The sequence below is a fragment of the Nelumbo nucifera genome, chromosome 2, assembly GCF_055504915.1.
Source record: "Nelumbo nucifera cultivar China Antique chromosome 2, China Antique-T2T, whole genome shotgun sequence".
Classification (NCBI taxonomy): domain Eukaryota; kingdom Viridiplantae; phylum Streptophyta; class Magnoliopsida; order Proteales; family Nelumbonaceae; genus Nelumbo; species Nelumbo nucifera.
In genome coordinates, this window is record NC_142650.1 from 53,104,684 (window position 1) to 53,124,192 (window position 19,509).

The 19,509-nt window shown below is 45.8% G+C and overlaps 1 protein-coding gene across 1 annotated transcript; it reads left to right on the forward strand.

The window, feature by feature from the left end:
* The first annotated feature begins 15,345 nt into the window (after positions 1-15,345).
* LOC104601211 (large ribosomal subunit protein eL19z) lies at positions 15,346-18,482 on the forward strand. Its single transcript, XM_010264473.3, has 5 exons — positions 15,346-15,530; positions 16,619-16,741; positions 17,178-17,491; positions 18,101-18,135; positions 18,216-18,482. Exons 1-5 carry the CDS (start codon positions 15,419-15,421, stop codon positions 18,238-18,240), a joined length of 609 nt encoding a protein of 202 aa, XP_010262775.1. The 5' UTR covers positions 15,346-15,418; the 3' UTR covers positions 18,241-18,482.
* The last annotated feature ends 1,027 nt before the right edge of the window (positions 18,483-19,509 follow it).

A 19,509-nucleotide genomic window follows, 5' to 3' on the forward strand; every position in this document is an offset into this window, starting at 1 on the left:
TATAGTAGCAGAAATGAATGTAAAACTAATCCCAAGACAGCAAGAACCTTTCCCCCAAATTTGTGTGTCAAAATGAGCTTACCAACAACAATAATAACAAATAAACAATTCAAACAAGTAACAGAAAAACAGATAACAATCACCACACAATACCACACAAGAATTTTTACGTGAAAAATCCCAAAATCAAAGAAAAACCACGGGACCTATGGTTCGTAAAAATCTTCCACTAATTCAGAAATTAATGGGTACAATAGTCTTCTCTAGTTGCAACTACAGGCTTACAAACATCAAAGAAATAATCCTTGGCTCACAAGAACAGCATTAACATCACCAAATGTAAAGTGGATACAACACAAACATAAGTTTAGATCTCATCAAGTTGCTATAAATCTGAACTGAAAAATAGAGAAAATGAAGAAGAATCACCAAATCTGAACTAGAGTGGGATTCTTAACTCCAGCACTTAATATCATCAATAACGGGATTGAAAGGCACCTCCGAACTTGATCTTGAATGGAACAAGAGTCAGCTTTTTCCTCTTCTTCACAAAACTCAAAGAACTAGAAAAACCTTTTGATTTTGTGTTTTTTTTTTCTTTTTTCTTCGTTCTTCTCTGTTCTGTGGTTATGAATTTGATACAAATTCAAAATTGAAAGGGGAAGCCTTTCTTCCACTATCCGGCTCCTTTTTGGGAGCAAATAAAGGTGGGGTGGGCCCCACCATATGGTTTGGACCCACACCCAACAAGATACCACTACTTCGCCTCTTTCTTGGACTGACGACACAAACATTGTGGTCACTGACAGGACCAAGAACCAATTTGAATTAGGATCTTAACATGTCGGTGGTTTTTAATCGTAGGCATCTCGCCAAGAAGTTGATGGGCTATCATGAATTAGGTCGAGGTGGCTGGTGGTTTCGGGATCCCATAGAGGAGAAGAGAAGGAGTGCCGTTGTGTTCAACGAAGAAGACGATGAACAGTGGCGGTGAGCAATTCAGAAACCACGGGCACAGGTGACCCCGGCGAAACGAGAAGACACCACGACGTCGGGGTTTTAAACCAAACAGAAAATGATGTGATTTTTCATTTTTTTTCTTTGAAACATTGGCGTAGTTGCATTTTATTGAGGGGTGGTCTCTGAATTATCATCTGACGATCTTTTTCTTTCTTTTATCATCTGACGGTCTAATGCATACTATTTTCCCTTCGATTGTCCAATAAATTTGAAGGCTTTTGTGGGTTAAGTCTACTTGGGAGTTGGGCTGAAATTAAGCCTGAAACGCAATTTTAAGGGCCAGATTTTGCATTTCGGCATGTTCAGAATCACACTGGCCACTGGGGAAAAGGAAATGCTTGACTTAAAACTGATGGAGGACGATTTGACCCGACCTACTAAGATGATGACACGTGGACCTGACTCAGCACGAGCAACAGCTCAGCAACCTGGCTTGACCGCGATCGAGTAATGAATTTGTAGAACAGCTTGCTACGTCATAGCTCTCTATAGGAGCAGCTCGCTACAACGCAAGCTCCAGATCCCCCGAGCTACTGAAAAGGGAATACTCTAGGATTATTTCAACTTGCGAGCTAGGGAAACCAGTTCGCTCCAGCACCCGTGCAGAAGAACTGCCCCAAAGGCCAACCTTGATGAGGGTCACCTCGAAATACCCCTAAGAGCTTGCTACAAGGTAGCTCGCGGCGAGGATAGCCCGCTACGAAGTAACTTGCGACTATGATGCGACGCTCTTAGAAAGCTTCCATCTGACAAGACTGTACTCGTCAGACTGTGCCACGTCTCTCAACTGACGGCGCAGTCCTTGCCCGATTGACAGTCTGCCCCACGTCTCTCGACAGGGTGGCATGCCTGTCCCTTCGGAGACGTGTCATTCAGCCGAGCACGCAGTACATTGTAACGATCACCTGCGCAGCCCTGGCAGGTAACGACTACGACAGGAGCCCAGTGGCGGTTACGCCTGATTTGACAAGAACGCCCCTATAAAAGACCATAAAGCGGAGAGGCTATCTCTCTCTCTCTCTGGCTCTCGGAATTAGATCTAAACTTGCACTCTTACTCGCTCACGAGCTAATCTCGAGACATAGTGATCCAGCGCGATCTACACTCTTAGCCTTTTGTATTCTCTCTTCTTCCTCCCCAATGTTCTAACTTAAGATTCGGAGTATTCCCGCCGGGTAAATCCTCGGGGATCCTTCTTCTTCATCTTCTCAGGTGTCGTTCGTTGCCAACAAAAAGCTAGTCAGCAGCCAGCTAGGAGTGCCCGAATCGTGCCGCATCATTTGGCGCCGTCTGTGGGAACGCTTCTAAAAGCCTTCCTTCAAGCTTTTATAGCACTTTCTTCCAAAAACTTAACATTCTTCATGGCTTCTTCCAGCAATGCCGGACATGGAAACAACCAGAACGCATCGGGAAAAAACCTCCCAGGTCCAAGATCCAGCCAAGAGCCGCGCCTCTTCCCGTGGCAAGAAAGAGAGGCCGGCTGCCCCCTCGGCACCCGCCTCACAGCCTGTGGGCAGGTCAGGGGCCTCTCACCCAACAAGGCCCGTGTCACCACAACCTTCGCAGTTCGAGCTCCCGTTAGCAGACAACCCGTTCGAGGTTCTGGCAGTGGGCTACAGATAGGGCCCTTCGGTCCAGAGTCATCACCAGCAGTCCGAGCCTATCGATCTCGGCAACACCGAGGCATCGAGCACCAACGCCGAACCATCAAAGCAGCAGCGAAGGCGCCGGCGAGCTCGCCGAACTGCTTCTAGAGCCTCTCCCGAGCTCAAAGGAAAGGAGAAGGTGTGCTCGGCTGAAGTGAAAGCTACCCCCTCCTCTCAGTTTCTTCCCCATTATCTCCAGAACTCCTTGTTGTCCCCATGCCAAAGGATTTCAAGCTCCCTCCTCTATACAAGTATGACGGGTCTTTCGATCCAAATGACCATGTGGACGCCTTCCAGTCCCAGATGCACCTGGCACGGGCTAGCGAGTCCTGGATGTGCGTGGCCTTTCCACTACTTTCAAAGGAGTGGCCCGCACCTGGTACCGGAACCTCGTGCCAGGATCGATAAGAAGTTGGGCGCAGTTCATGCAGGTCTTCACCTCCCACTTCGTCATTAGCAAGAGATGCCCGTGAACTCAGGAAAGCCTCCTCGGCATAGTGCAAAAGGAAGGAGAGTCCATCTGGAGCTATATCAAGTGGTTCAATGACGCTTGCTTGCAGATACCCAACCTGAATCCCGCAGTATGCCTCACAGTAGCCAAGCGAGGTATCACCCATAAGGAGTTCAAGTGGCACGTAGTTGTCAACCAACCCAAAATCATAACCGAGTTCCTTAAGCTCATGGATCGGTTTATTGGGACTGAGGAAGAGATCAACCAGAAGGGCGAGCAGGCCCCAGAAAAAAGAAAGAGGGAGCCAGAACCCTCGTCTTAGGGCGACAGCCGGAAGAAGAAGGACATAGCTCGGGGGGCGAGGCCAATCCAGCCCTCCCGAGCCCCAGTAGCAGAAAGGGACTACACGCCCCTCAATACAAAACGGGTTGAGATCCTCATGGCGATCAAGGACGCTCCATATGTGAAGTGACCACCTCGGCTGAAGGCCGATCCTAACACCCGGAATAAAAATTTGTATTGTAGTTTTCATAAGGATCACGGTCATAGTACCGAGAGTTGTAAAAACCTCCGCGATGAGATAGAAGAGCTCATCCGTTGCGAATATTTACGAAATTTTGTACAAAATAATAATAGTAATAATAATAATAAGGCAGGTCGATAAGGGGAGCAAATCAGAGACTCTCCCGAGTCCAGCAGGCAAGCGGAACCACCGCAAAAGTAGCCCCCTGAGGAGAGACCAGTTCGGGGAATCATCCATGTCATAGTCAGAGGCTCAATCGTGGTGGGCTGCACTTCAGCAACAGCTCGCGCATCAGCTCGTGAGACCGGCAGCGAAGGACAGAACCCTTCGAAGCGACCAAGGACAGAAGACCCCATCTTCTTCATAGAGAATGATGCACATGGGATCCATTACCCCCATGACGACGCACTCGTCATAAAAGTGAAGATCAATGACTTCGAAGTCAAGCGAGTCCTCGTCGATTCAGACAGCTCGGCAGACATCCTTTTCAAAGCGGCCTTCGACAAACTTCAGCTTCAAGAGAGTGACTTAAAGCCCGCGAACACTTCCCTAGTAGGCTTCAGCGGAGAAGAAGTTCGGCCCCTGGGAAGGGTGATAGTACCTGTGGAAGTCGGCACCTGGCCTAGCATTGTGAGGCTCAATGATGACTTCTTGGTAGTTGGAACCCCCTCCCCGTACAATGCCATAGTAGGTTGGCCCATTACCCATGCTTTACGGGTTGTGGTGTCCACCTACTACTTGGCCATGAAGTTCCCCACGGACTTTGGCATTGGGGTAGCGCGAGGTGACCAACTTGAGTCTCGCAAATGCTATGCCGCCGCCCTCAAAGGAAAAGCCAAGGTGGCCGACAACCTCGAGCTGGAGCGACCTACGGAGCAGAGCGAGGAGCGAGCTGCACCTACGGAGGAGACCGTCTCCGTCCCAACCTCAGTAGAGGACCCTGCCCGAACACTTCAGATCGGTGCTTCCATCGAGAAGCCCCTGCGGTCCGAACTGGTACGCTTTTTGCTTAAGAATTTAGATGTTTTTGCTTAGTCCGCGGCGGAAATGCCCGGCATAGACCCCAGCATCATAACTCATAAGCTTAATACCGATTCTGTAGTTAGGCCCGTTAGATAGAAGAAACACAACCTAGCCCCAAAGCGGTGGAGGGCAGTCGACAAGGAGGTCGGGAAGCTCCTTGCAGCCAATTTTATCAGGGAAGTCCATTACCCGAGTTGGGTGGCCAACCCCGTTATGGTAAAAAAGGCTAACGGTAAATGGCTAATGTGCGTCGACTACACCAACTCGAACCAAGCTTGCCCAAAGGACTGCTTCCCACTCCCCAGGATTGACCGCCTAGTGGACACGACATCGGGGCATGAGTTGCTGAGCTTTCTAGACGCCTACTCGGGCTACAATCAGATCAAGATGGACCCAACCAATAAAGAAAAAACTACCTTCATAACTGAGCTCGGCCTGTACTATTACAAGGTCATGCCCTTCGGATTAAAAAATGTTGGGGCGACCTTTCAAAGACTTGTAAATAAATTGTTTGAGCCATTGATTGGACAAAAGGTGGAATGTTATGTAGACGACATGGTCGTCAAAACCTAGCTTTCTTGCGACTTGATACAAGACTTGAACTTAGTTTTTGAAATTCTGCGAAATTCAATATGAAGCTGAACCCAAATAAGTGTGCTTTTGAAGTCACCTCGGGTAAATTCCTGGGGTACATCGTGAACGGTGGGGTATTGAGGCCAACCCGGACAAAATAAAGGCCATCTTAGACATGCAACCACCTCGAAAAATGAAGGAGGTTCAGAGGTTGAATGGTCGAATAGCCACCCTGAGCCGCTTCATGTCCAAGTCAGCAGATCGCTGCTTGCCTTTCTTTAAGGCAATTAAAAGCAAAGGGTTTGAATGGACCCAAGACTATCAACTCGTGTTCGACGAGCTCAAAAAATACCTCGCTGGTATACCGGTCCTAACCTGGCCCGAAGAGGGCGATGTTTTAGAGTTGTACCTCTCGGCCAGCGACGAAGTGGTCAGCTTGGTACTAATAAAAGAAGTAGATCGGATCCAGCGACCTATCTACTATGTTAGTAAAGTGTTGTAGGGAGCAGAGACTAGATACCCGGAGATAGAAAAATTGGCCTACGCACTGGTTATCGCAACCCGAAAGATCCGCCCATACTTCCAAGGTCACACTGTTATCGTCCTCACCGACAAACCTCTGAGGCAAGTCTTACTCAAGCCCGAGGTCTCCGGCCGACTAGCGAAGTGGTCCATTAAGCTCAGCGAGTACGATCTCCAATATAAGCCGCAGACTGCTATTAAAGCCCAAGCCTTAGCAGATTTCGTTGCAGAATGCACTTTCGGCTCCGAAGTCCCCGGGCCGGTTGAGCACAAGGCCCCCATCTCGGGCGAGCCCGAAGCTCCTAGGCCAGTTGAGTTTGAGCACCGTGAGGTTGTAGCCAGTAAGGCATCTCTCCTATTTAGGCCAAACGCGAACTGGGATGAGGAGCCCTAGATCCTTCACGTAGAAGGCTCCTCGAACCAGCAGGGCAATAAAGCCGGAATACTCCTGCACGGCCCAAGTGGCACAAAGTTGGAATACGCACTGTGCTTCGAGTTCGCGGCATCCAACAATGAAGCGGAGTATGAACCATTGATAGTTGGGCTAGCTTTAGCCAAAGAAATGAAAGCCAAGCACATTATTATCTGCAACGACTCCCAGCTCATGCTCAATCAGGTCATAGGAGAATACGAAGCTCGCGAACTGACTATGATTGCTTACTTAGCCAAAGTACAAGAGGCCCAACTCAACTTCCAGTCATACTTCATCAGGCAAATCCCAAGGCGGAGAACGTTGAGGCCAACGCCCTGTCCCGGTTAGCTAGCACCAGTGATAATACCATGAGAACCGTGTACATAGAGAACTTGCCTTGGCCTAGCATTCTCGGAGGGTCGGAGGAGGTCGCTCCCGTCGTTCAAGCTGAGCCGAGCTGGATTGACCCGCTTGCGAGCTTCTTGCTACATGGGACCCTCCCTGCAAATCGCAATGCCACCAAAAGGGTAGAACGTTAGGCGGCCAAATACGTCATGATAGACGAACGGCTGTATCGAAGATCATACACGCTCCCCTACCTGCGCTGCTTGCAACCTACCGAAGCCGAGCTCGTGCTCCACGATACTCATGAAGGTCTGTGTGGCGGACACTTGGGGGCAGGGCCCTCGCCCAAAAAACACTACGACAGGGATATTACTGGCCAATGATGAAAACAAACGCCATTGAGCTCGTCAGAAAATGTGACAAGTGCCAGAAGCACGCCAACATCTACCATCAGCCCGCTGCCTACCTCAAGTACCTCACCAGCCCGTGGCCTTTCGCACAGTGGGGTATCGACATACTTGGGCCATTTCCACCAGTGACAGGCTAGAGGAAGTTCTTAGTGGTAGTAGTGGATTATTTCACCAAGTGGGTAGAAGCCGAACCTCTCGTAACAATCACAACACGAAATGTCCAAAACTTCTTTTGGAAGAACATAGTGTGCCACTTTGGGTTACCTCGAGTATTTTTCTGATAATGGCAAGCAGTTCAAGGACATCAAATTCCAGAACTGATGCCAAGACATGGGGATCCGATAGAACTTCATCCCGATTGCACATCCTCAAGCAAACGGTCAAGCAGAAGTCACGAACAGAGCTATTCTTCGCAGACTCAAAGCGCGCCTAGACCGACCTAAAGGACTGTGGGCAGACGAGTTACCCAGCGTCCTATGGGCTTACCGAACCACAGAGAAAACTGCCACAGGAGAAACTCCCTTCAACCTCACCTACGGCACTGAAGCAGTCCTCCCAGCTGAGATTGAGGTCCCCTCGCTACGACTGGAAGCGTACGACAACAAGACAAATGAAGACGAGCTACGTACCAACCTCGACCTACTCGACGAAGTAAGGGACCTTGCATATATCAGGACCGCAGCTTATCAACAAAGAGTAGCTCGGTACTATAATGCCAGGGTCAAGAAGCGGAACCTCTGCGTTGGTGACTTGGTCCTTCAAAAAATTATGGTACCTGAGCTCAGCGTTGGTAAGCTCAGACCGAATTGGGAAGGACCTTACCGAGTGAAACGAGTTCTTGGGGAAGGAATGTACGAGCTCGAAACCCTTGAGGGGAAGCAAGTGCCTCGGGCATGGAATCTTGTCAACTTAAGGCGATATTACCTATAACTACTAAGTAGACCATGAGTCACTCCCAGAGCCTAAGGGCCGAATGCCGAGCTAACACGACATCGGCGCAATGAGACCCAGTCGCCTCTATGGCATGGGCGAACTACTGAGTAGACCATGAGTCACTCCCAAAGTCTAAGGGCCGAAATGCCGAGCTAACACGACCTCGGTGCAATGAGACCCAGTCGCCTCTATGGCATGGGCGAACTACTGAGTAGACCATGAGTCACTCCCGGAGCCTAAGGGCCGAAATGTTGAGCTAACACGACCTCAGCGCAATGAGACCAGTTGCCTCTTTGGCTTAGGCGAACTACTGAGTAGACCATGAGTCCCTCCCGGAGCCTAAGGGCCAAAATGCCGAGCTAACACGACCTCAGCACAACAAGACCCAATCGCCACCACGGCATGGGCAAACTTCAAAGGCAGACTATGTCACCCTCTCAGCCTAAGGGCTAAAACACCGAGCTAACAAGGAACTCGGCATCAAGAAAGACTAAGTCGCTTTAGTGGCGAAGACAAAGTATGAAATATCAGAGGCGTTGGCAGCTCGGGTTTAAACCCCACGAAGCATGGCTCGTCTCGGCACATTGGTTGAACTAAGGTATAAGCAACAAACGTATAGTTCGGACATACATGGTAACCACTCCGCGGTATACTATAGGGATGCCCTAAACGTAAATGCCGAAAGGTCCTATTCCGGGTATGTAGCCCTAATAACTCGAAGTGATGAGATCGCTTTAGAAAAAACATAAAAAGCACACCATACTTAGAGGAAGAAAAGAAATTTCATTACTGTTTCAAAAAAAAAAAATGACAACCGAGCAAAACAGCTCGAGAGAGTTCAGTAGCAGGGAAAAAGGGCACAACCGCCCAACAATGATCTTTTCAAGACCGGGTTTATAGCACCCGGGAGCCACCACAAATCAAAGCAGAAAACCGAAGCCGCCAGCCTTAGGGGTCCACCTCGTCCTCGTCCTCCGGGGAGTCAGGCTCTTCCTCCTCCGCCTGGTCCGTCGTCTCGGGAGACAGGCCCTTCACAGTGATGCCGTCAAGATTGAGCCCAGAAAATTTCTTTTAGACTAACCAATGGCAGAGCTTGAATATGGAGCGATACGAGCTTGAGCCATACTCCACCTGGAGGTCATGATACTCCTGGGAGTCCTTGAAGTCCCAGACTGCTCTCTCCCGCTCGGCCTCCACCATGTTGTCGAAGTTCCGAGTTCGGTCCAGAAAAGTGGACTCCAAGTCCCGAACCTGTTGGCGAAGGAGCTCCCTCTCCACTGCCACCCTCGATGACTCCTCCCTGTAACGCGCGCTCTCTTCATAAAGCCTGGCAATTTGCGCCTCCTGATCTCGGACGAGCAGCTCCTAGGATTCTCTCCCTTTGCGAGTGTGAAGGAGCTCACCCCGAGTCCGGTTGAGCTCACCCTGGAGCTTCTGAACGTTGACCTTCTGGTTATGGGCGTCGCAGGAGTGGACATGCGTCTAGAGGGCCATGGCGTGTATGGCGGTGTTCACCGGCCAACAAGAGACTGGAGTCAAAGGACAACAAAAGGAAGCGGAAGACGAAAGAGAAGAGAAGGACCACTTACCACCATTCAGTGAGAGGCGGCGAACGCGACAAATTCCCCAGGCTCCATCGCCCCCCACTTAGCAACATCTTTGTTGCAGATCTCTCTTCGGCTCCTCCGATGAGCCACAACAAAGTCATTCACGCCCTCCCAGTTCCCCACTAGGAACCGTGGTTAGGGAAACGACTGAAAAGGGCCTGGAGGGACCATCCCTTACTGTGAGAGCTCGCCCTCCTCGAGGCTGGCCCCGCCAGCACCTCCTTCAGATGGGGGCGGTGGAGAGGTGAAGCCCGGCTCGGTAGACCTGAACTCGGTACCCCTAGAGGGGGGAGTTTGGTCAGGGAGTGACCTCTTCACTTTGTGCCTCTGGTTGCTCGAAAGGAGGCGGTGCGAATCAACTCCAGACATGATGGCTACCAAAAAAGAAACCACAAGACATCAGTTCGGTAAAAAATAGAGTACATGTACACACAATAGTACTAAACACTACGCGACCTAAGAGGACAACCTACCCGAACTCAGGCCGGCCTGCACGAGCTTCTCCTCGGTCAAGTGGTCTGAACAGAGGAAGCCCACTGATGCTCAGGACAACATCGTTTCTTGAGTTTTGGGGTCCAGCTCGGCCCCGGGGTCCTGGATGGCGCCCCTCCAAGAAGTGGGGAAGGGTCACCCCTCGGGGTTATGGACCACGAAATAATCTCGCTTCCAGGCGGAAATCTTATTCGGTAGCTCATGCAAGAGCTTATAGCCACGGCGGGGAGAGAGGTAGTAAAAGCGCCTCTCCGGTGGAACCCCAGGAGTGGCATTTTTTATACAAAGAATGGAGGCGAAGATGTCAAGGTCCAAAGGAAGACAGTACTCATAACACAAAGATATAGTCCCAACCATGTTTCGATTAGCGTTGGGATGGAGTTGATCGATGGTGACGTTAAAATGGTTTAGCACCTCCACAATTAAGGGGTGCAAGGGGAGACGCAGGCCATCCTCGAGCTGTTCCTAGAAGATAACTATGTCGTTGGGACCATGCTCCCAAGGGAAGTTTCCAGTGGGGGGCTGTAGACCAGGTCCCTAGGGAGGTGAAAATAGCGGATTAGAGACCTGAGTCTCTCCGCCGTCATGGAGGAAGGGCCGAAAGTGTCAGACTCCCTCCCCTGGAAAGTAGATGCTACATCATCGAAGGTCTCTCGAGCCTCCGAGACCTGCTCCCAAGCTCCCCCCAAGCTCAAGGGAGCATCGTCATCCTAGTTATTGCCCCGGTGGTAGGTGTGGTATGGGTACCCAGACATGGTTGGAGTAAACTGAGAAACTCGGGTAGACAAAATGAATGCGTGACCTCAAAATCCGAAGGCAGCAAAATAGCATGGAAGGGAATGAGGCCCAGGGGGTCCTCTTATTTATAGCCACTGAACCCCCGAATCGACGGCCTAGATCGAAGCATATCTGACGGCAAGCAGTCAAACAGACCGCACGTCTTCTGAAACCGAAATGTGACTGGCTGCACGTATCCCATGATTGGGGTAATGATGGCTGCACGACATCCGGAGTTAAGAGCCGCTTCAGCACGTTTTCAGTATTCAAAAAGTTAGAAAATCCTCTGATTCCCGCGCAGGCATTTAATATGAGCAGTCAATCAAGTTTGAATTTCAGTCAAATCAATCTGTCACACTCCATGAACTCCTCGCGTTAAGGAAACACTCTTAGCTCGAGGAGTGGGGGGCAATTGAAGGAGGATGATTTGACCCGACCTACTGAGATGATGACACGTGGACCTGACTCAGCACGAGCAACAGCTCAGCAACCTGGCTTGACCGCAACCGAGTAACGAGTCTATAGAACAGCTCGCTACGTCATAGCTCTCTATAGGAGGAGCTCGCTACAACGCGATCTCCAGATCCCCCGAGCTACTGAGAAGGGAATACTCCAGGACTATTTCAGCTTGCGAGCTAGGGAAACTAGCTCGCTCCAGCACCCGTGTAGAAGAACTGCCCCAAAGGCCAACCTTGATGAGGGTCACCTTGAAGTACCCCTAAGAGCTTGCTACAAGGTAGCTCGCGGCAAGTATAGCCCACTACGAAGTAACTTGCGACTATGATGCGACGCTCTCAGGAAGCTTCCATCTGACAAGACCGTACTCGTCAGACTTTGCCACGTCTCTCAACTGACGGCGCAGTCCCTGCCCGATTGATAGTCTGCCCCATGTCTCTCGACAGATGGTGGCGTGCCTATCCCTTCGGAGACGTGTCACTCAGCCAAGCACGTAGTACATTGTAACGATCACCTGCGCAGCCCTGGCAGGTAACAGCTGCGACAGGAGCCCAGTAGTGGTTACACCTGATTTGACAAGAACACCCCTATAAAAGACCTTAAAGCGGAGAGGCTCTCTCTCTTTGGCTCTCAGAATTAGATCTGAACTTGCACTCTTACTCGCTCACGAGCTAATCTCGAGACGTAGTGATCCAGCGCGATCTACACTCTTAGCCTTTTGTATTCTCTCTTCTTCCTCCCCAGCGTTCTAACTTAAGCTTCGGAGTATTCCCGCCAAGTAAATCCCCGGGGATCCTTCTTCTTCATCTTCTCAGGTGTCGTTCATTACCAACAAGGAGCCAATCAACAGCCAATTAGGAGTGTCCGGATCGTGCCGCATCAGAAACCCTCCTGCAACATCAACTAAAAGTGTCTAAAACACAAACAGAGAAAGAAAATGCAAAAAAACAGAGGTTCATGCTAGCTTTGCTCTTCACAGTTCGCACAATCGACGTACAACGGTCCAAGTTCTAGATTGTCTATCATGGAAGTACCTTTAATAATTGGACAATTGATTTTTTTTTTGTTGTAAATGAGTATTTTTCTTATTCTGTCGTGGCTCAGCGAATAGTGATAACTGATAATTCTGAACAGTGCATTCAGAGACGATGAGCAGTGTCGTCTTCTCGATTCAAGATGTCGTTTGCCTTGAGGGGGAGTTGCGTACAGTGAAAGGTAGTCTTATAGTCGGCCATCGATTTTGATATCGTTGCGTACGTTGATTGCTCATTTTGGAAGCACCAAGTTCTGGGATTCATTTGATAAAGAAAATTAGATGAAATTTAAGGGGTATTTGTGTCTTTTTCCATGGCACTTAACGGTGAGTTAACGCCAGATACTAGATTGTCGCAAAATGAAAATTCATGTAATAGATTGTTGCATTTTAAAGTTCGAGTACTAAATTAGCATTCGACCTAAAATACAAGATACCTATCAAGGAATTTATTTACCAAAGTCCAAACTTAGAAGTAGAAACTTATCTAAACATAGGCTTATGCCCCGCTTGGCATGTCTTTTTGTGTCTTTCTCGCTTTATTCTTGTATAGAAAGACAGGCAAAGAAGTGTGATAACCAAATTAGCTTCAGACTGCTCAAATCTTCTTATAAAAATTTAATACATCTTTTGACTGTCAGAACTACCAAGCCCTGTGTTTTGAAAATCGAATTGGACGTTGAAGTTGAACCTTTGAGAAGCTGGACGGGGAAAGATGCCGATTTTCATTTTCACCTAAAGTCGTTAAAGCATCAACCGAAACTGGACATTACCTAGCTAGTTTACCAAGGACCCCCAAAATTTGGGCCCTTATTGTTCTTTCGGCCCAGTAAATTTCATAGGCAAAATCTCTCAACTCAAGGCCTGTTTGGGAGGGATGAGCTGAATGTAAGCTTTTCTTCAGCTGCATAAATAACAAAAAACTACATTTGTTGACAAGTGATTTTACTGCCTAGGAAGTCAGATAATCTTGGCAAGGCGCTTTGGATAAGCTATTAAAAGAGGCCGAAGTGGCTAGCCCTTCAAATGGCTAATCAACAATCTATTTTGGCTCTATGGTCTTCTCACCAAACATAGCTTATATAGCTTATAGCATGGTTTTCAAAACCGGATTTTTGTCAGGTGACCAGTTTTGTTTTCTCCAAAACCGGATTTTTGTCAAAAACTATTGATTTGCTGACCTGGGTGGTTAATCGTTCGAACAGCTTTGACCATTATTTATTTATTTTTTATTTATTTATTTTTTGTCAAAACGGGTTGACCGTTCGATTCGGGAACCGGACCCCTGACCGGTTCGTTCTTTGGGTCAGTTTTAGAAACCTTGGCTTATAGGCTTAGGAATGGCAACGGGGCCCCGTCCTTGCTAACGGGGACAAGGTTATCCCCATCCCCGTACCCACGGGGGATCCCCATTCCCCGTACCCACGGGGGATCCCCATTCCCCGTGATTTTTTATAATGTTAATCATTTTGTTTTTTTTTTATTTTTATTTAAAAAATAAAAATAAAATAATTAAAATTTATGATCCTATTAAAAAGATTCAAACATATTCAACCATATTTTTGAAAATATTAATATATAGATGTATGTGTACATACATACATACATACATACATACATATATATATATATATATATATATATATATATATATATATATATATATATATAGGGATCCCATGGGGCGGGGATCGGTGTCCCTGTGGGGCGGGGAGTTTTCTCCCCGTCCCCGCTCCCATCCCCGCTAATGGGGATGAAAATTTCCCGATCCTCGTCCCTAAGGGGGGGAAATCATCTCCATCCCTGCCCCATTCGGGGCGGATCTCCATGGGAATCGGAGAAATGGGAAAAATTGTCGTCCCTATATAGGCTATTCAAGTGGACCCCACACATAGGCCAGACGGAGCTAGGAAGAAACTGGCTCAATGGAACACATGTGGGGTGTGTTCTATGTGGAACTAACCTGGACTCTAATCTGTCGTAGCCACACATGTGGCTACCCTTCGGTGGTAGCCAATCCCCCAATGGCCCAAACCTAATACTCTGGATTTATTACCCACAAAATGTTCTCACATCTCTATCCATGGAACACCACCGCCATGAATTGAGAATAGTTCCCTATGAATGAAAAGGGAGATATTCCCAATGCGTAGCTGTGATGTGCATTGTGGGTAGCAAATTCAAGCCCAAACCCAAACTCTCAAGGCCCCTCCCCTTCAACCCTGGTGAAGGGAGGGAATGATCTTCAAGTCTTTGCTCCAGCTAGCCAGAGATCTTATGAACTAGGTTGTAAGTTGGCAACTTCGATGTGGGATGTATACATGCAATTAATTCAATGTTTCACCCAAAGAGACGGGATCTCCTCGCGCCTCACATGCATATCCACGGTGCATTTTAAACATCTCCCATCAATAATAATTAATAACTACCGGAGATGTTCTCAATGCATGGTAGGATATGCATCTGAGGCGCAAGGTGTGAATAGCAGATCTGGACTCTCCGGCTTATGATTTTAGTAGAAACATTTTATGATTGTTTTAACTCAAAACAATCTCAACCAAACAGAAAATTGATGTTAAGCTCTCTTATTGGTCCATTCCAAAATTGGCCTTCGAAAATGGAACTAACATGAGCACCAATCCAAAGAACCCGCTGAATCAAATTCAACTTTTGCCTGGTGGTTGTTACTTGTTAGCAACTTAGCAACTTAGCATTGCACCTAATGGGCTTCCAGTTGGATTGTTGACCCTCCACCCTCTCTAATGGGCTCATGTTGGGTTCATCAGGCTACACCATTTTTGGGCCTTATCAGACCTTTTCGGGCTGGGCCTGGGCTAAGTCCAGCCCACACTCCCCTTTGGTGTTTGGGTCGATCTAATTCGGTCGGTTTGACTTTGTTCTGTTTATGTTTTGTTTGTATGGTGTGTTCGGATCATTGAGAAGTGATTGTAGAGTCCGGACGGACGAATTTAGATGCACCTATCCTTTTTTTATCTTGTCATCAATCGCCAACATAGTTGTAATCTAACGGTAGAAAAATCGAATACACACAAAAAAAAATCAAAATATTTACACTTTAGGAGTAATCGGGGCTATAAAATCCATACTCTTGTTAGCTGCTTGTTTCTTCTTTTCTGGAACAGCAGCGGCGCGAGTGACTGGAGGGAATCACGGAGAGTTGGGAGAAACGAGACCATGGTGTCGTTGAAGCTTCAGAAGCGGCTCTCTGCAAGTGTTCTCAAGTGCGGAAGAGGAAAGGTGTGGCTCGACCCCAATGAAGTTAACGAGATCTCCATGGCCAATTCCAGTAAGGATCTCGCTCCTTCTCTCTGTGACGTTTTTTTTGTTTATCTTCTTCTTCTAGTTTTGATGTCTGATCCGAAAATAGGAACTCTCCGATATTCGCATTTTCAATTAGCTGTATTGGGTCATTGAGAAAGAAAAGTTGAAGTCGTGATCTATTGAAAACAAAACCGATTGAAGTGATCATAGTCTAAACCTCTGATTTGAAGATAGAATATTTTTTATATGGAGCTCTTCCTGGTTCCTAGGGGTTCGTTGAATCCGGTAGTCAATTTCTGTATATGGATTTCTTTGTTTTCACCTATTTGCGTCGTTTTAGGGTTTAGGTATTTTAGTTTCCGATTTGGGGTTTAGGGTTTATGAGATTATATGTTTGATCAAATTTTATCTTCAAGCTCAAAGAAAATTCTTGGGCGACTTATTCTCCTTTTATTTTTCAAGATAATTTGCCCGAGTAGGGCTGGAGAAAGAAACATGAGTTCACCTCATGCTGTCATGCATATGACCAGTCCAGTTACGATACAATTCTGTCTGGTTTGGTGATGATTGGGCGGGGTTTATTTGATCTTGTTTATGGCCATTATCACCTTAAAGTCTTAAACCTTAAAACCCACTTAAATCAAGTCCCTTTTATGGAGCAATGATCATAAGCTTAATTGAATTGCGATGCAGAAAGATTGAGAAGGATCTGTTTAACAGGCTATTGGCTAATATATCTTGTTCCTGGCTTTGCTAAATATGTTTGCTATTGGCTAATATATCTTTTATTTGGTCTTGCTTATGGCCATTATCATCTTAAAGTCTTAAGCCTTAAAACCCACTTAAATCAAGTCCCTTCTTTTATGGAGCAATGATCATAAGCTTAATTGAATTTCAATGCAGAAACAGAAAGATTGAGAAGAATCTGTTTAACAGGCCATTGGCTAATATATCTTGTTCCTGGCTTTGCTAAATATGTTTGCTTGTTATTAATCACCTTATGTATTTTACCTTCTATAGTTTTTTTTCCTAAGGTAAACAATGGGTTTTGGGGGGCATTGATTATGTTTGTTCCTTTCATTTAGGTGGGGCTTATTGTATTATGCACTGCAGGACAAAATATAAGAAAGCTGGTTAAGGATGGCTTCATAATAAGGAAGCCAACAAAGATCCACTCTCGGTCTCGGGCACGCCGCATGAAGGAAGCTAAAAGGAAGGGACGCCACTCTGGATATGGTATGCAGTCAGTTATATATGATCAATTTACATAATGATTTTTTTAACTTAAAAGGGAGATGGTTTTCATTCAAGAGGTCGTAAAAGCTTGACTCATGCAAACCAGTTGTTTGGATGAAACATCTGGTCACCTACTTGTCAAATAACTAATAAGTCAAGGGGAAAAATGGACTAATTCTTTTGAAAGACATGTAATGCAATGCTTCTCAGTTTTCCCACATTGCTGATTTATTTGACTTTAATTGGCCATCCTTTTGGATATTTTATAAATCTAAGGAACCTACACTGATAAAAAAAATCTAAGGAACCTACCTAACATTTCTAGCTTATGAGGCCTGAAAAGATGGATGTCCATAAGTTGACAAATCTGTCTTTTACAATGAGAATTTGTTTCCATGATGGTGTGGAACTTTAAACTTCTTTGAAATGATTGCAGGTAAGCGCAAAGGTACAAGGGAGGCAAGGCTGCCCACTAAAATTCTCTGGATGAGGAGGATGCGGGTCTTGAGGCGCTTGCTGCGCAAATACCGAGAAGCAAAGAAGATTGACAAGCACATGTACCATGACATGTACATGAAGGTGAAAGGTAATGTGTTTAAGAACAAGAGAGTGTTGATGGAGAGTATTCACAAATCCAAAGCTGAAAAGGCAAGAGAGAAGACATTGTCTGACCAGTTTGAAGCAAAGCGAGCTAAGAATAAAGCTAGTAGAGAGAGGAAGCTTGCTAGGAGGGAAGAGCGTTTGGCACAGGTGAGATATGCCTTCTAGGCTTCTATTGTAGATTGCAAATTTGGCAAGTTCTATCAGGAAATGTTTATGTGTGTGTGTATTGATTTCTTCAAAGCTACTGAGAAAGCCTTCAGCAGTTCTAGTACAATTCTTTATTTTTGTTGCATTGCAGTAAAGCCACACTTTTCGGTTTTTATGTTATAAATGCTCTTTTTTAATTGGTATTGTTTATATTACAATTTTACAATGTTGAAACAATTTAGTTTGAGGTCCAGTTAAAATCAGTCCTCTAAGGGCTGAATGGAATGGACAACAGATGGTTAAAATGCTCAAGGCACCATTCTTGTAAATGAAAGAAGCTGACTTTTATAGCAGAATAAAATAATGATTTTGCTACACTAGGTCAAAAAAGTTTGTCTAATTGATGTAGGAAATACCAGTAGGGCTGGGTGGTTTAAACATAAGCTCTCTGGATTTGGATCAAGTATAACAAAACTCAAGCATCACTGTTACTGATTTAGCATCATAAACTTGTTGACATTACAGAGGATACATGAAATGAGACAATTTCCAACCTTTAAACTATTTACCAAATTTTCTAATAATAGAATATTTTAACCTGTGTGACAGGGCCCAGGAGAGAAAGCACCTGCAGCACCTGCCGAGTAAGAAACTCCTTCCAATTTGTTATTTACAAAAGTAGGCAAGTGGAACGAATCTTATTGATGACTGTAATCTTATGCAGGGTAACAAAGAAAGCCAAGAAGTGAGAAATTCTCTAGGTGGGATTCCATACTCGAGTATGAAGGTTTCCCCCCCACACAGAATTGACTCGTACCTTTTCTAATATGCATTTCCTTTGTTACAGTGGAAAGAAGTTGAGGTAATTCAGGTTGTGAAATGTCAAGCAGTAGTCAAATTTTGTTTTGTTTTGACTGAGAAATTAGCCTTGTGGCACTAAGTGAACAAATTTAGCAGATATATATAGTTAAGTTTTTCCCTTTTCCTTTTCCTTTTAAGTTTTGAATCTTGTTTGGTACCATGATTCTAATTGGCTGGGGGTGGCTTATATTTTGATGACTTTGATTTGTCAAAATAGTAACTTTGTCATAAAGTACATTTGGTTTCCCGTCTATACAATAATGTAAGTAAACTAGGATAAGTAAAAGAAACTTATAACTGAAACCAATTCATCATTAGCCTACTAGCAAACCAAATGTAACCAAAATGACTCGGAAGATTTACCTGTAATTAAGGTTTAAAGTATCAATACGTATCTGACAATACATATAGGTTTTGAAGGTTACCGGCATGCGAGTATGTGACAGGTGAAAGGCCAAAACTCTGCCATTTCACCCCGTATCATTTCTGCCCAACTTGCAGCAAACCAATGAATGTGGTATGGTAGCACAATTGCAGAAATGATGTCAACAACGAAAACATCAATTTCTAGTTTTACTGGTGATTTAACATCAATTTCTATATTGGAAGGGGTTTAGCGGTCAACAACGAAAACATCACAAATGCATTTTTGTTTTTTTCTTTCTAGTTTCTAACGCCCCGTATCCATTTTAGTGTTATGTTCTTTGAGGCTTCGTCTTTATGCAATACTTCATGGGGTCGGTTGCTTGTGCAGACCTTCAGGCTTAGCTCTGAACCTAATAAGATTCTTCATTGCTTTGACGCCCAAACCCGATGGACGGATTCAACTAAGGTTTAAAATTTTGTATTTTTAAAAAGGAGATATCGGATACACATGAAAATTGGATGTCTTGTTTTGTTTTTTCATGCGTATTGGACCTGTATTAGACTGTATCGGGGTATTATTGACGAAAAAGATACAACCAAAACTGAAAAAAGAAAAAAAATAAAGGGGAAAAACAATATTCTTTTCCTTAAAATAACCTTTCTTTTATCCCTCCAAATGACTTTAAAACTCTAAACCTCATTCCTAAAGTGCTAGATTTGCAAAAATTTGCAAGAAACAAGTGTGAATCGTTAATTTTTCAAATTTTGAAAAAATATGGCAAAATAAGAAG